Source organism: Netta rufina (assembly GCF_964035555.1).
Source record: "Netta rufina genome assembly, chromosome: 3".
Lineage (NCBI taxonomy): Eukaryota > Metazoa > Chordata > Aves > Anseriformes > Anatidae > Netta > Netta rufina.
Window position 1 is genome coordinate 51,890,469 of NC_140125.1, and position 17,361 is coordinate 51,907,829.

Consider the following 17,361-nt stretch of genomic DNA (forward strand, 5'->3'; position numbering starts at 1 on the left):
AGCTGACATCATTCACATCTGCAGCACATCCCAGAGTCAACAACTTTGGAAAAATTAGTCAGAGATCAACTCTCTTGACTGGAATTGTCACCTGAAACAGGCACTCTTCTTACAAGGACTTGCTATGACTCTAGCTTTGTCTTGGTATATCATATCATCTCTAAAAGTGAGTATGATAAAGCCATCCTCAACAAAATACTTTTGTCTCTCTTCATTAAAAATGCTTATTTAAGAGCTAGATATTACAAGGTTTCTGCTTTGGCAGGCAACTCTTGATTTTATTCTTCAGTGTTCTGCTCTTGGAATGTAAATTTATATATATATATATATATATATATATATATATATATATAATTGAAGAATGTTTTTAAAATTTTACCTGACCTCTAGTGTGGGCAGCATATGAAAGGCTGGCAGATGAATGACTTGCAGGCCATCTAATACCTTTCATTATCAAGTGCATTTTTCAAATATGCTAAATAGGGTTTTTTTTTTGCCTTTTTTTTTTTTCATTCTATATAAAAACTTTTTGACAGCTCTGTAGAATCAAGAGCAAAAATATCAAAAGTCTAAATTTTATTCATAAGAACTGATCCAGACTTTGTAAGAAATTCAGCTGATATTTTAAAATGTTAAAGACCAAAATTTGAACAATATTTATAGGGCAACAAATGGAATTAAGCTGAAAATACAGACAGCAAACTCAAAAATAAGTTTTGAAACACATAATGCTTCTACACTAATACTTTGTACCTTTCTACCATGCTTCTTTGAAAAAATCTCAAGGAAACACCTGTACAACTGGGGCAAGAGACTTGGCACATAGCATTTTTTCCCCCCTCTAGAGCCTGGAAAGCAAACCAAGAATTACCATCTCACCTCCCATTAACATACAGGCAAATTAAAATAAGAAAAAATCCAGATTTCTCTCTCACAAGGTTGAATGTGAGGCTTCATGAACACTCTCTTAGCAAATCTGCAGAAGTATTTGAAATAGTCTCATTCTTGGCAAATTACTTAAGTCTACTTGTTCATCTGACAACTACAAGGATGTTGGCTACATTTAGAAATGAGCATATTACACTTCAAAGTAGTGACACATTAAAAAACTCCTTTAAAAATGACATGCCTATAAAATATAATCACTTGGTATTCATCTTTTCTTTTTAGTATCACTTTAATCTTCTACAGTTTGATCTAGCTTCACGCTGAACACTGTACTTTTGAAGGAAAAAATCCTGGATGAGGCTCACCTCAGAAGACAAAAGTGAAGTGATACAAAACCTGTTGTCATAGGTTTTACAAGCAAATGTCATTACACCTTAGATGCCTTACAATTATTTATTCTGCTCCTTGTACCTGAACTGCGGCCATGCCTTGATTCTTTCCCCCATCCATGAAAGCTCTGAACTTTTAGGCTAGTGTAATTTTTTCTACAAAGTCCTTTAAGTCTTGCCTCCCCTGTCTGATGTAAAAATAAAGTTACTATAAATAACACATGCATATTTTGGTTTTATTTTGGAATTACTGCTTACTGTATTAATAGTAATAACTGTATTGCCCTTGGTGCTTATTAGATCATCTTATCGTAACTAATTCTACTCATTCTTCTTCTGAAGAATGGCAATATGTATGACGAAAAGGAGCAAATCATTTTGCAGTGGAGTTACTGATACTTGGTTAAAAGTTCTCATATGCTTTCCAGATCCTTGTGAACTTGGGTGTTGCCATAGCTTCCACCATGAGTATCAGAGGTGTTCAGATGCTACTTTTGAAAAACCATTTCAGTGATTAGAGTTTAAAACCACTTACTACCATAGTTAAAGTTTTCAGAATTTATTATTATTATTATTTATTTATTTATTCTTTTTCCTTTGGGTTTTGAAGAGATTAAGAAAAAAGTTCAGCAGCTTTCCTCCCAGGGGACTTTTGGAGGAGAATATGAACCATCTGTTTGTTCTCTGCCCTTTTTCCCAATTAAATTTTTTACTGAGGCCAGAAATTTTTCTTTCCAGCTGCTCAAGCAATCCAAGGGAAGGGACTCATTTTTCTTTACCTTTTCCTGGAAAGAGTCCAACATTCTCATCTCTTTGTGTCTCAACATTAGTTCCCAACTGGGAATATGAGATGCGACATTCCTTATCTCCATCTTTTCCTTCACATTGTTCTTCTGTACATATTGAGGAGTTCAGAGCATCCAGAAGAGTGATAAGAGATAAAAGGGTAAAAGTTTCAGCTCTGAGCCTCATTCACTGTCCTACCAAGTATTAGTTACCTAAATATCATGTCCTGTTACTGAATCATTTATATTAATTATTGACCATCCCAAGAAGTAAGGTCAAGGTGATAGCAGGTATGTGGTTAGTAGTGTATTTTCTGGGATCTGATTGAAACTATGCTCTAGAGTATGATGGTTATTAACATTTCATGAAAATAGTAGACAGTATTTAATGCAAGTTAAAAGATTTGCAGCTTTAACTCTAGGGTAGCAACAGTGTCCAAGAGATAAAATGAAAATGATGAGAATTAAATTGATTTGGTATTCTATTGGGGTATTGTTATGATCTGATTTGTGGTTTATTTTTTAATCTTTAGGACATGCTACCAGTAATGTTGGTGACTATCTAGAACAACCATGTGGAGCACTAATATGGGATGAAGCGTTGGCCTGTGGACAGTTAGCAACATATATCCCACTGTGGAGATAGATAAATAAATTTTAATAGAGTGAATTGAATGAAGACAGATATCACAATCATTGTATCTACAGAAAAACTAGCATGCAAACATCAAATCATACCATACCACTTAAATGTATCATACTACAGATACAATGGCTGGTTTGTTTAACAGTTTAATAGTTGCTGTTCAGATGCCAATGCTCAGTCTTTTAGTTCTCCAAAATATGCTTTAAGCACACACACAAATCAGTGCACAACTGAAGTTAGCAGATGCGTACATGGTAACTAGCATGGCTGCTGAGTAGTAATTAAGCCAATCAAAACTTAAGTTCAATTTTGCATCTCGATCCCAAGCTAGAGATCCCAATACGATGTACTACGTCCATCAAAACATCTGTATTTTTTTCTTAGGATGACAATACAAAGCAGATCTTAACAGACCTGGAAATCTAGGAAGAAGGTTTAATAGGTATAAAGCCTTATACCTATTAGAGCAAGTAGAACCTTAGAGCAAGTAAAACCCACACAAGCTTTAGATGCAAAAAGTGTCACCTTTGCTAACTTTCTGTTAAGAAATGACAGCAATCTCTGAAAGAACATCAACAACAAAAACCTCAATATATCCATATGCAAATAATTAGCCAAAAAGCTTGAAGAAGTCATTGATATGGTGGAATCTCTGTTTTTGTTTGTTTGTTTGTTTCTGAACTTCCAAAGTACAGTCATGGAGACAGTGAGTGCTGATGCATTTTTATCTAATGCCAAGCAAGATTATACGTGACGTAACTTTTTCAGGGGGAGGCTGGTAAAGAGAGTATTTTTTTTTTCTAATTTTATACACCAATGTAGAAATGGAAAATATTTGAGGAATGTATGAAATAGGAAGAATGGTGCACTACCAGATTACAAATAAATAAAAACAAAAAACAAAAACAAAACAACAAAACAAACAAAAAGGCAAAAACAAACAAATGAACAAAAAGAACAGAGCACCAGTTACTTACCAGTTACAGGAAACTGAGCCCTAGGGTTCTGTTTTTGTTCTTCAGCTGTCCCATTTACTTCTGCAGAATTCCTCATACAAAGTATTTGTGTTGGTTTATACCCATTTCGCTTATCTTAGTGACAAAAAGTATTGTAATTACTAACACTATTTTTATTATATTATGTTAAAAAATAATATCTTATTTGATTAAAATCTTTCTACTGTGTTTGCATTATATACTGTTCATTTTTATTCATTTCTCTGGTTGTTTCCCAGGACATCTACGTATCAAGTAGGTAATTCAAGATTTCCTATTTGGCCAGAATGGAATGAAGCTGACATGAATGCAGAAAAATGGGATGCTGGAAAAGTTGGAAAAGAGAAAGAAAAATCTGGAAAAAGTCCTATTTCAGTAAGTGTGACACAAATGCACTTCTTTTTACCATGTGGGTTTTTGTACCTCTTTAATTTCTCAATAACTCAAAATAATTGTCATTGATAAGTATATTCATTTCCAACTTCATTTTTCATTAAATTTAAATAGTTGCCTACCAAATTAAATGCATAAACTAAATGCATTGTGCATTGTTTCATTGTTGCATCTGTTAATGTAAGTGTGCACTATTAGCACATTAATGGTTTAAAAAACCCCAAACCCCCAGACCTATTTCATAACATAATTAAAACTGGGGATTTGGGAAGAAGCCAGACTGTCCTAACAGGCTGGAGCAAACTCTTTGCAGTTTTTGGGGGCAAAAAAGCTTGATGCATCCATCTTTGCAAAGTTTTTATGGGGAAAAAATGCAAGTTGATCTCTTTTCTTCTGCATGCCTCAGTTTGTGGACATGTGAAACACTGCAGTTCCAGAGTGCAGAGAACAGTTTGAGGTGATACAGTTATATTGTGTATAGCAAATCACCTACCATATGCAGAAAAAAAAAAATCCTAAGTCTTTCCAATTTTGGAACCATGTTTGAGCCTCATCTGGATTTTTAATTCTTCAAACTGATTTTGCTTCCTTTGTGTACTTTAAATATTTCGTTGCAGATTGGTATGTTGAAGGAACTTACACAATGAAGCAAGCAAGAAAAAACGTGGGAAAATACTGTTTGGGGGACTTTGGTTTGGTTTTATATTGCTTGTTTTTTTTTTTTTTTTGTTGTTTTTTTGTTTTGTTTGTTTGTTTTTTGTTTTATGATTTTGAGATATATTTTCTTTAGCTTTCCTTTAATCAGTAAGTACTTAAAACATCAAATGTTTTCCACCCTAGAAACTCTTTTTCAGTTGGTCTGTAGAAGATCAGTAGTACATAGTATGGGCTATGAAACACACAGAAAAGGATAATACGCCTAAAACTTATTTAAAAATCCAGACACAAGTAGAATGCACTAACCACGTAAATTAGTTTCTCAGTCAATGCAAGCAGTATCAGAGCCTCATCCTACACTGTGCTATTAAGTAAACAGGTGTTGTATATCCTGATGCCTTCTGTTTATGCAGAGAAGTATCACTTTGGAAATGGAAATTTGAAAAGTATATGAAGCCCTTCCTTTAACGGGCTAATTCTTGAGGCTGTATAATTATATCTCTCTTTGATTTCCATGGCAGTTTTAAATGCTTGGAGTCTGCTTTGTTGGTGTGTAAATATTGCTTTAGGAATTTAATTTCAGTCTTCAGTTTAAAAAAAAAATAAAATTGAGAAATAGTGAGTTAGAAAAGTATTTAGAAATAATTTGGTAGAAAGGTGTCTGAATTAAAACCTTATAAAGGTTTTGTGGAAATTTTTCTCAATGGTGAGAAAGAAGGAAAACATTTCATATAGACCTGGTTAGACAGTGCAGACCACATAGCTCTCTCTGAATAATATAATCAGCTTTTTTTTTTCTGAATTCTCAGTTTGGACTTCACACTGTTTCAGTTCAGAGTTATAGAAACTATTAATACCTTTTAATGTCATTCTTACCCTGAAGTGAATTATCATGTGAACAATGAATTATTTTAAATATTGTGAAAGATACAACAGTATAATTAGTTTTAAAAAGTGTTCTTTTTTTATGCATATTTTATATAGCATGTCTTTGATGATCCTGAAGGAAAAATAGGATTGCCAGCCTCATTAAAAGTGCATTCTTGGAAACGGCCACAGGAGTTTTTAACAAATAAGGTAAGAAACTAGCAAGATTGGAGTGGACCATTGTGCACCCAGGAGATGGTGATCTGTACAGTGGTTAACCTGCATGGGCCCTGGCCTCTGCTGCACTGTGCTGCAGGCACAACATGACTGTAGGACAAGCTCAGCCAGCACATTGAAACAGAGGAGTTGGTAGGCATCTCCCACTTGATATCAGCCACCTGCATGTTCTTGCCTTTATCTAGAAGGGCAGCAAGAAGTGTGGATATCCCTTCTGCTTGATGATAGAAGTGATGAACAGAGCTTGTAAGAAAGACCTGTAAGAGCTAAAATGCTATAACAGGTCAATAACACCAAAATGGAGTAACCCATTCTACAGGGGAGGTCTGCACAGCGTGCTGTGCGTGGAGAAGAGGCCTGTTTGCTGCTGCATATCTTCTCAGCATAGAAACATAGAACAGCTTGGGTTGGGAGGGACCTTAAAGGTCTTAATCACTTCCTTTATAGTGTTAACTCTAATAAATAGAAGGTTAAATGAAACTTTACAGGCTGAGTGCACCAGCACCTCCTGGTGCAAGACATCATGGTAGTGTACCCTTCCAACTCTGCTTTGCTTTTTTTCCTTCCATGTTCATTTAGAAGACACCTGGTGAGAGAGATGTCTTCCTGTTTTTCTTCGTGTTCCTGTTTTCTTACTTTTAAAAATCAGTGTTATGGCAAATCAAGTTCCCTTTGTTCCAGCTAAGGCATCTTGAACAGACATATGAAGTAAATATCTATCCTGAAACTATGGACTAGCTTTACCAGAAATACAATACTTTTTCTCACTCTCCCACCTTAAATATTGCATTTCTCCAGTATGCATTCAGAACATGTCCACATCTTTGACAGTACTTGTCTGGAAGGTAAACATAACATTTTAAAATTGTGCAAAGCTCTTCTTCACTTTCTTTTTAAAATGAATTGCAAAGTAAATAAGCAGCCTACCATTTTAAAGGTTGGAGTGTTCTTCAGTGCTGTTGCTAATCTTAAGGTTTAAACATTTTTTTTCTTTAGATTAAATGTTGAAGTTTTTAAACACTGTGACCACCATTAAAACTTTTTTTTAGTCTTGTCAGTTTTCCTTTTGTCAGCTTGTCAGTTTTATTTCTTATTAGCTAAACACTAAGCAGCTCCAAGATTCATTTTTAATGGAGGAATGGGAGGAGAAGTCAGGGGAGTAATTGACAAGACCAAAAGATTGGATGAGAAATGCTGCCAACATACATAAACTGAGTAGAGGGATCTGAAGGATAAGGGCAGGAGAGCTGGCAGCCCAGAAAGCCATGGAAACATGTATCTGTATTAAAAATAGCTTTTAGACTATCTTTAGAGCACCGTGAAGAAAGCAATTACTTTCTTTAAGACCTGACTAAAACTTTGGTGTTTGTTGTTTTAATACAACATATTTTGGATCAAGTAGTTATGATTACTAGGAATATTGTAAGTTATTCAATATTAATGCTAACTTCAAGTGATGAAATACTATTAAGATGATATATGTTACTGCCTAATCTATAAGTAACTAGAAATAAAGAGTAAACAATGCTATTTAGTGTGTTAAGGAAAGAGTCAAGCTGTAACCACCACTAAGTGATGAGAGGCACAGAGATATTTAGTTTGATAAATTACAATCCTATTACTTCTAAACTGCTTATGTAAAGAAAACTCTGTACGCAAGTGACAGTCATCAAAACTACATGTAATGTAGTTAATCATAGAATCATAGAATGGCTCATATTGGAAGGCACCTTAAAGGTCATCTAACTCCAAACCCCTTGCTATAGGCAGGGATGTCGCCCACTAGATCAGGTTGGCCAAAGCCCCATCCAACGTGGCCTTGAACACCTCCAACACCTCCAGGGATGGTGAATCCACAGCTTCTCTGGGCAACCTTTTCCAGTGCCTCACTATCATTACAGTGAAGAATTTCCTCCTAATGTCTAAAGATTTAATAAAGTCAGTGTTCATACTGACTAATGCTTATATTTCTACTGGTGTTACAAAGACTGAATTCAGACATGAATATTGTTGCTTAAAAAATATCTGTAATTATATTTTGAGTTGAACTCTTGAAAACATGTGTTACTATTAGGAGAAAAAAACAACTAAGTTTTGGGAAAGTGGTCCTCTGTCTAATGTTCATCCACTTCTGATGAGCCAGTCAGCTTGCTATAGAAGAAACAGAAAACTCAGTTATTATCCCTCCCCACCCCACCAACATCCACACAAAAGGGGAGGAGTGGGGGCAGAAAGAAATGTATTATTGTCTCTTGGTTTAATGGACTGAAACAACTAATTGGGGGTCAAAGTAAATGAGGAAAAAGAAGGGACAACATAGAACAACTCCTTTTAACAACAGCAAATCGTTGAATTGGTTTAGCCATCTTGTTCTAACCCTCGCTCTTTAATTTAAACTGAAGTTCTTGCACACTACTTTTAGGTAAATTATCCTAAAGATAACTGTGACCACATAATGAGTGATGACTATGGAAACCTGATATATTTTAATTTCCTGCCTTAATTGCACACAGTAATGTCATACTTGGAAACATATCATAAATATCTTGTGATTAATAAATGAATACAATTTATTTAGTTATTTAGTGTTAAGTATACAAAATGTATGAAGTATAAAATTTTTCATTAACCATTTTCTTTATCATATCTTGACAGTAGAGAAAAGAGAAAGTAAATAAAAATCAGTAAAGTCTGTTTGCAAAATAAATCATTAAGTTGATAACTTAGGTCTTTGTGAATTATCTTTCTGACCTCTTGTAGTGAGTCTTTGCAATTAAAGAGCTGGGAGCATAGATGGTCCTTCAGGTTGTTTTGTAGAACTTAAGCATATTTCAAAAATACATTGCATTTTTTATATTTAAAATATATTTGCAAATTATTTGTAATGACTTTTGATAACACTGACTTGAAAATAATTATGTTGCACTTTCTCCTTGATAATGTATTTGAAATTATTCTGTTAAACATGAATGCGAGTTTTTCTTATGGAATTTCTTACTCCACAAGAAAAACTTGCATTCATATTTAACAGAATGATTTTAAATGATCTTTATCATAGAATATAAGACCAGAAAAGGGTAATAAAAAAAGTCTAGGCTACTGCATGTCACAGGAAATTAAGATTCATCCTTGTTTTGCTCTAATGAACTAATGAATTTAGTTAGCCTAAAATATTTCCATTCTCAAATTGCTAAACTATTGTGTGTCACAGGCATAGAGAGTAATAGATAAAGCGGCACAGACAATTAAGTGAGTTGTGTTCCTAGGCCAAATGCATGGTGTAAGGGAATCAGAAAAGAAAGATGCCAGACACCTGTCAGCCTGGCTGGAGGGAAAATTCTTAGAATTAGAACTTTAATCTAATTAGTTCAAACCTGCACCTATGAGGAAAAGTAATCTTAGGCAAATTTGTTTTCTGCTCTTTGATGGTACTGTATTGCCCCTTGCAGTATCAAAGTTGGACAAACTTTTAGCATTCAGTAAGACGTTAAGAAAACAAGCAAACCATACTTCTAAAAGATCCTTTGAACCTAGGTGGAGGGCCAAGGAAATCACAACATTATGATCACTATTGAAGTGCAGAACTGCTAATACTATGAAAAATTTGAGGAAATTTCAATTTATATAGTTATGTATTTATTTCATTTGATATTTTTTAAATCTTTTGGTAAGAATAATGATTCCTTTGAATTCTGAACATCTGTATTTTGACACTTTTAAGAAATACCAAGTCAGGTAAAAGATTTGTAAACCGAAAACCTTGAGTTTGCAAATATCATGCAAAACATCTAGTTTTTTTATGTCACTAACATGAAATTCATTTCATTTTTTTCCTGATAATTTATCTATGGACTTTTAACTAATTTACTTTCTCCTAGATTCCTATGGTGGTCAAAAATGAAAACTCATGTGATCTTTTTTTAGGAAATGAACATTTATTTTGTAGTGAGGTAGGTAGAAATGTGTGAATATCTGTTTATTTATTTCTTCTTCTCATGTCTTTTTAATCTTTGCTGTCCACAGAACCACCAATTTATTTTATTTCAAGTTTGTTGTAGTAAAAATTATTCTTATTCTTGTTCATATATACCATTTTACATGTAAGAAAGCCTGGTATTACTTTTAAAACTGTAGCATACATCCATAATCTGTATGTTAGAAAAGCACACTCTGAAGCATTATTAGTTAAAACTTGTATTTCATGTGTTAAAAATTTGTTATAATATGAAATCACATGTACCCATTTTTCTTTGGTAAATGATAAGCAGCATCATTTCTATTGTGTTTTTACCTATTTACAGAAGGTTTCGTGTCATTGTAGATAGATATGATTTTAAGAAAAATTGTGCCAGTATTTTTTTTAAATTATTATTTTCTTTTGCATGAATCATAGCTTTTATGTCACTCCTTCCTTTAAAACAGAAGCTATTTTATTCTTTCATCATTGTAATATAACTTGATTTTATTTTCTTGGAAGATGTAAGTAAATTTTTTTTTACATATTTCTGTTTTCAGATGATGAGATGGATTATAAGTGAAATATGTGCAGTCTGGAGGATGTATAATGGAAAGGACTTAACTAATGGAACATCCACGGTATTTTGGAAACCATGGGAACATATTTATGCCTTATGTAAAGCTACTAAGGGACACATGCCTCTATACAATAGCTATGGCAAATACATAGTGAAACTTTATTGGATGGTGAGTATTTACTTTCAGCAATCTAAAATTCTGTGCAGCTAGTGTGGCAAATTTTAATGGTTAGGAGAAGTATTTGTAATTACTGAAAAGATATACAAACAAAATTGTGTTGACAAATTGATACAAACAAAATTGTGTTGATAAATTGTTGATGCCTGTTAATGACGATTCATTGTACAGTGTATGTGATTTTTGTACAACATAGAACCTAATAAAACACAGTTGTCACTTAGTAAGACAAAATTATTTTTGCAGGTTAAGTAGAATAGCTGCAATTAATCTCTGAAAAAAAAAAAAAGAATAAAATGATATTACTACTGTTTCAGTGTTTCTTAGATATTATATGAGTACTTGTTTTAAAGCTTTCTGTAATGTAAATCAAAGTGCAGTAGAATTGGATTCTTGGGAAAACATACAAAGTACTCTTCTTTTCTTTTTTTTTTTTTTTTTTTTTCCCCTTCCACCTTAGGGGTGCTGGAGAAAGATCACCGTCGATGATACTATGCCTTTCGATGAAGAAGATAATTTGTTACTACCAGCTACAACCTCTCAAATTGAACTTTGGCCAATGCTGCTGTCCAAAGCTATCATTAAGCTGGCAAATACTAGGTATGTTTAGTCAGCTCACTTTCAGTTTATTTTGTGAAGTCACGTGGAATTTGAAAAGAGAACTGTTTTAGTATATGTGGAAAATGTATTTTACTAAAAGTTTTGTAATAAGAAATACACGCTTTTGTGAATGCTGATGAAGTAAATCAGTAAAACAAGAGTCTCTGTGGATAAGGAAGGCAGAGTTTTTCCTTTTTAAACGTGTCTGTGTATTCATGCACCTAAAACTTTTGGGGAAAAAAAAAAAAAAGTTACCTCTCTATCTGCTTTATTTCTTTTCCATTATTTCCAAAGGCTTCACATGTGGTTTTCTGCCAAATGGCAATAGACAAGACATTTTAACACAGTAGTGCTTCAGGTGGTATGGACGATTAATATATTGCATGTTTATAAGAAAATACAGTAGAAACAAAATACGTTTTTGATACATCCAGCTACTAGTTAAATTTAGAATTAAAATAAGTTGCTAGAAAATGCCTTTACAAATTGGAAGAGAAGAGAATATAATGGAGCCTGATCCAAGAGGACTGAAGATGGTAATCTTTAGTGTCCTTGATGGTTGTCCTATTGGGACTGTCACTGTCCTGGTTTCAGTTAGGACAGAGTTGATTTTCTTCCTAGTAGCTGGTACAATGCTATGTTTTGGCTTAGGATGTGAAGAGTGCTGATAACACCCCAATGTTTAATTGTTGCAGAGCAGTGCTTATACTAAGCCAAGGACATCTCAGCCTCTTGCTCTGTCCTGCCAACAGGCAGGCTGGGGGTGCAGTAAGACCTGGGAGGGGACAGACCCAGGACAGGTGACCCAAACTAGCCAAAGGGGTATTCCATACCATCTGACGTCATGCTAAACAATATATAGGGGTGGCTAGCCAGGGGAGGGGGCCGGACTGCTCAGGGTTAGGCTGGGCATCGGTCAGTGGGTGGTGAGCAATTGCATTGTGCATCACTTGTTTGTACATATTATTAGTAGTAGTACTACTATCATCATTGTATGCCCGTTGGCAGGACAGAGCAAGAAGCTGAGATGTCCTTGGCTTAGTATAAGCACTGGTCTGCAACAATTAAACATTGGGGTGTTATCAGCACTCTTCTCATCCTAAGCCAAAACATAGCATTCTACCAGCTACTAGGAAGAAAATTAACTCTGTTCTAACTGGAACCAGGACAGTCACATACTTTCAAAGTGAAAGAGATAAAGGACTGCAGAGACAGAATATTTGCCCCCCTCTGGGACAGGCAAAGGGGGATCCTGTTTTCAAAGGCAGGAAAGAAAATCTCATTCCCCCAGCTGAAGAGGAGCTGCAATACATTCTGATGGGGTTTCTGCTCCAGCTCACCTTTAAAAGAGAATAGACTCACAGTGGAAACAGAATGTAGAAGAGGAAAGAGGCACTCAAGATCATTGTTACAAGAGAGGAAAATATGCTTTGGAAAAATAAAAAAGGGGTTCAGTGTAATTTAAAATTCTTAAAATTATACTCTTTTTAATTCAACATGATCCTTACAATTATTAGTACTTTTGACTAGAATAAAGAGGGAAAGCAGTGATGTTTTTCATCATGAAGTACAGTATAAATTACAGTCTTTATTTTTTGTGCATTTTTATGAAGAGTATATTTAGAGGGCCAGGTATTGTGTATTATACCTTATGTTTAAGATTTATCAGACCTGTAAGTGTTATAGGAGTTCAATTACTTACTTCGTGTACCAGGTTATTTTCTGTGCTTTGCTAGGTATTTCTTTTGATTAGGTATATTTTAATACATTAATGTTACATATTCTTTCAAATGACAAAATGTACAAATTCAAACGTGAGACATATAAGAGCTTTTATTTTAAACGGTAACAAAAGTAAACGTTATAGATATGAATATATGATATAGTTATATATATATATTAAGCTTGCAGAATGTTTTGCAGCATTTATTAGAAAAGCAACGTATTATTTAGAGATGCTTGACCTAAAAGAAATAAAGCTTTTAAAATGCAGTATGGAAAATAGAGTATTATAAGATACTTCTGACACTTTTGCTTTTAGTGCTGCTGTTGTGGGCTGTGTGGTGATCCACTTGCAAAAAAGTGACCTGGAAATTGGCCCATGGTACAATCAATTGGCAATTAGGGCCACAGGTTCCTGTGAGACGAGTAATGACCACCAGGTGTTTAAATTATTAAACTTCAGAAAAGAATTCAAATACTGAGCTGGATAGTTAAGCCTTCCTGTTCTGGTTATATCAACAGTCATTTTTGTCAAAAGAATGATCTAGAGTATTTCCACATTGACCAGGGAGTTGCCTATAGCTGCCTGTAAACTCTGCTGGAGAGCATTTGAAATCCAACGTTTCTCCAGAGCACAAGAATGGCTGGGTGCTTGCACTTTTAGCCTTGGCCCTCTCAGGATCTTCTTACAGAATTATTTCCAGAGAGTAGGAAACTATATCCATTTGAGAGAGTTGACTGTGATATACTGGAAATACTGCCAACTGTTAATAATCTGGGATTTGGAGCAGCTCTTCAGGAAAGGGAAGTTCTAGATTCAAATCCCCCATGGGTCTGGTGGGATTTGAAACCCACCAAAAAAAACAACCCTGCAAAAAGAGAAAGAGTCTCTACTTCATGCATGTATACATAAGATGCTTGCTAACCATACTGAAACTGCTTTTGTACAAGTGGGAACGCTATGATGGGCATGATGCAAAGGCACAGCAGCAAACTTGAATTTTTAGTCTAGTAGTCAGCTATAAATTGGAAAACTAAAATTACCATTAAAACTTGTTTTTCAGCAGTCTTATTTTCTGTTTGGGCCTTGTACTGCTTCTACAGAAAGCAACATAGACTACAAGATATGATGAGTTGGTTATATTATATTTCTGTGTAATGGTAGTTTTTGTATTACAGTACACAAGAAAATGGAAAAAGAGAGCTGGAGGAATTTACAGTTCTACATGCACTGACTGGATGGATACCAGAAGTTATTCCTCTCCAGTAAGTTCTTCTATTAAACATTTTTCATAACGTTAAATATTTACTTCCGTAAAACATTATGTAAAATAAAGCTGCGCCGTGCAAGTCCTTTAGCATCAGTTTTGCAGAATGTAAGGTTTTAATTCTAGAACTTGCCTTCTAGGAAAGCATTTTTTTTAGTGTTTTTATTTGTAGGTCATGCAGATGATTGTAAAGCTGTTTATCATGTTAAGCTGCTGCTGATTGTTCTTCAAATTAATTTATTTTGAATTAATATTGAACCCTGTGGTGAAATCAGGGTTAGAGAAGCCTGTGTTGTTCTAGCATACAGATATAAAATGTTTGGCAGTAATACTAATAACTATGTGTATTAGTATGATTAGTATTATTATATTAGAATGTACTATAGAAAATATATTACATGAATTGGAAGTAATCAACTTCAGCTGGTGAGGTGTTTTCACATTTTAAATTGGAACAGTTGTTATGCTTTTATTCCTCCAAATAAAATTCCAACCTATAATAATATTTTTTCTTGTTTCCTATGTGTTAAGTCCATTCAATTTTTTTTTCTTTTTTTTTTTTTCCGCTTGACATTATTTTTGCTGAATGAATGAGGTACACATCTAAATATATATATATATTTTTTTTTTTTTAATGGCATTTTTTACCTTTTGATGAACACGTTAACAAATAAATAGATACAAGCTTGGTTTATATATAATTTATTCAGGATTGTTTATTTATAAAAACATTTCAATATTAAATAAGTTTATTCATGCTTTATTTTAGCTCTTATTTCCACAATTATAATTTTATGTCCCAAGTTATTCTTGCAACTTAAGTCTTTGATGTATTTGGGTATTACAGTAGTGTGTCTGTAGCCCATGGACTTAGAAATCTCAGCAATCTTAATTTTGTTTCTTTATGTAGTTTATTTTTAAAATAGCAACAACAAAAAACAGTATCAACAAATCTGGCAGTTATTGCAAAATTTAACTTGCTTGCACTAAGAAATGTGAGTGCCAGAGAATGCCACAGAATCTTTGCAACAAAGTATAAAGATGACTTTAGCTTGTTGTACAATTAATAATTTTATTGTACAAAGAATGTTTCATGCAATTGGCTTGCAATTTATTTATGGCCATGAATGATTCATTCAGTTTTAGGTTATTTCAAGAATCACTGACTTTCTGTGAAGAAATAGCACAGCAACAACTGTCAGGTCCTATGAAAACTCTGTTGTAGCCGGTGGAGTCAGGGGCAGAGGCATAGAACTCCTGGTGTTGAAATAGATAGAGAAATCCTGTTTGAAAGTCAGGAAGAGATTTTTAATGTACAGAGCTAGAATCAATTAATTATACAGGGTAGTTGCAAAGAGGTCGACAATTTTTCCTGCCATAGCTTTTATCTACAAAGTCAAGCAAGTGTGTTTCATTTACTAAAATAAAACTGCCATTTTTCCAGAGAGTTGGACTGTCAGTTGTATTATAGCTTTGTCTAAATGAAGATCACACGTTCTTATCTTATTGCAATTGTCATTATCATTGATATGTACGTGTGTTTGTTTTTTAAGGCCTGGATACTTGAACAAAGTCTGGGACTTTTTGAAAGAGATTTTGCCAGAATTCAAGTTGACAAACAAGGAAACTTCAGAACTTGATAATCCTCGGACAGATACAAAATGTAAAGAGACCAAAGTGTCAGAGTTAAAAAATGAAGTTTCATCTGTGAATAAACAGCCAGATAAACCTGAGAAAGCAGAGAAAATTGGCAAAGGTCTGTAGTTGTAGGTAGTGTTATCTTTGTATGTCAAGCTAGCATGTGGGCAAAGTTAGCATAACCTCTGCCTTCGAATTCATCTATCTTTATTATACCTAATGCAAGTCTGCAGTTTTCTTACTTCACTGAATATTTTGCAATGGTATAAAATCAAAGAAGTTTTATTTTAACTGTGGACCTCATTAGAAGCAGTATTAGACTCTTTCATGAAAACCAGGCTTCATTTTCTGGCAGTGAGTTCTTCAGCTCTGTTAGTCATTCCTCTGAAGAGTGATTCCATGCAGAGGGATAACAATCAGAGAGTTTAGTTTGCCCAAAGGCAACTGGGTCAGCACTGTTCTGACCATCCAGAAAGTGTACAACCCATAACGGATATTACCAAGAGCGATCACCTCTAGATTGTACTGACAAGTACGTAATATAAAGTCTGTCTGCACTTTTATTTGCAGTAACTTTTCTCTTTATGCTACCAGGTATTAATTTTCTTCAAGAACTGCTAATCTTATTTACATTTAAATGAAGAAACCTAGGCTTAAAAACATATTTGTTACAGTATATTAATCTGCAATGTTTATATTTGAGTCTTAGTTTTCTTAGTTGCTGTTTTAAACTTGGAGGCATGGATGCAATTTCACAACACTTTTATTGTTATTGGAAGGTACAAATCATAGAACCACAAAATCATAGAACATCCCAAGTTGGAAGGGACCCATGAGGATCATCGAGTCCAACTCCTGGCTCAACACAGGACCCCCCAAAAATCAAACCCTATCTGAGCGTAGTCCAAACACTTCTTGAACTCCAGCTGGCTTGGTGCTGTGACAAATTCCCTGGGCAGCCTGTCCCAGTGCCTGACTAACCTTTGGGTGCAGAACCTTTTCCTAACACCCAGCCTGACCCTTCCCTGTCCCTGCTCTATGTTGTTCCCTCAGGTCCTGTAACTGTCCCCAGACAGCAGAGATCAGAGCCTGCCCTTCCAGTCCCCTTGTGAAGAATCATATGCTGAAATTTCTATTTCTTCACTGACTTTGAAAAAAATAATAATAAAATGCAATCCTCAACTTTGAAGCTCAAATAATAATCCTAATGTCAAAAGTGTTATAAAAATATTTGAAGAGACTTAGCTGAGGGACTAGTCAGAGACTCGCAAGCACTCTTTCTATCATCTTATGACTTGTCCACCAGTGTAGAAGATATTTCAGAATTAGGAATGGACATGAACAAGGGAACACTGGGAACAGCACTGTTACTCATCCAACAGGGTGCTATAATTTATTCCCAGAAAATGGTGTAAACTTAATCCTGCCTAAGCTTTAAGAATTATTAGTAACTGAAACAACTAAGAATCAGGGAAGCACAGCATTATAGTGAAGCTCAATAATCTCCCAACTCTGAGGCTCAAAGTTGTGTTCTGAAGACCCATTAAAATTTTGGGATTTTTA

The 17,361-nt window shown here is 34.5% G+C and overlaps 1 protein-coding gene across 1 annotated transcript in view; it reads left to right on the forward strand.

Moving 5' to 3' along the window:
• ADGB (androglobin) overlaps nucleotides 1-17,361 on the forward strand; it is a gene marked incomplete at both ends in the record, with an annotated part of 117,103 nt that overhangs the window by 12,392 nt on the left and 87,350 nt on the right. Inside the window, 7 exons of the mRNA XM_084284422.1 lie at nucleotides 3,943-4,078; nucleotides 5,738-5,830; nucleotides 9,736-9,807; nucleotides 10,373-10,561; nucleotides 11,031-11,170; nucleotides 14,072-14,158; nucleotides 15,714-15,916. Of these exons, the coding sequence (XP_084140548.1) occupies nucleotides 3,943-4,078; nucleotides 5,738-5,830; nucleotides 9,736-9,807; nucleotides 10,373-10,561; nucleotides 11,031-11,170; nucleotides 14,072-14,158; nucleotides 15,714-15,916 (920 nt within the window). The remainder of the gene's footprint in view (nucleotides 1-3,942; nucleotides 4,079-5,737; nucleotides 5,831-9,735; nucleotides 9,808-10,372; nucleotides 10,562-11,030; nucleotides 11,171-14,071; nucleotides 14,159-15,713; nucleotides 15,917-17,361) is intronic.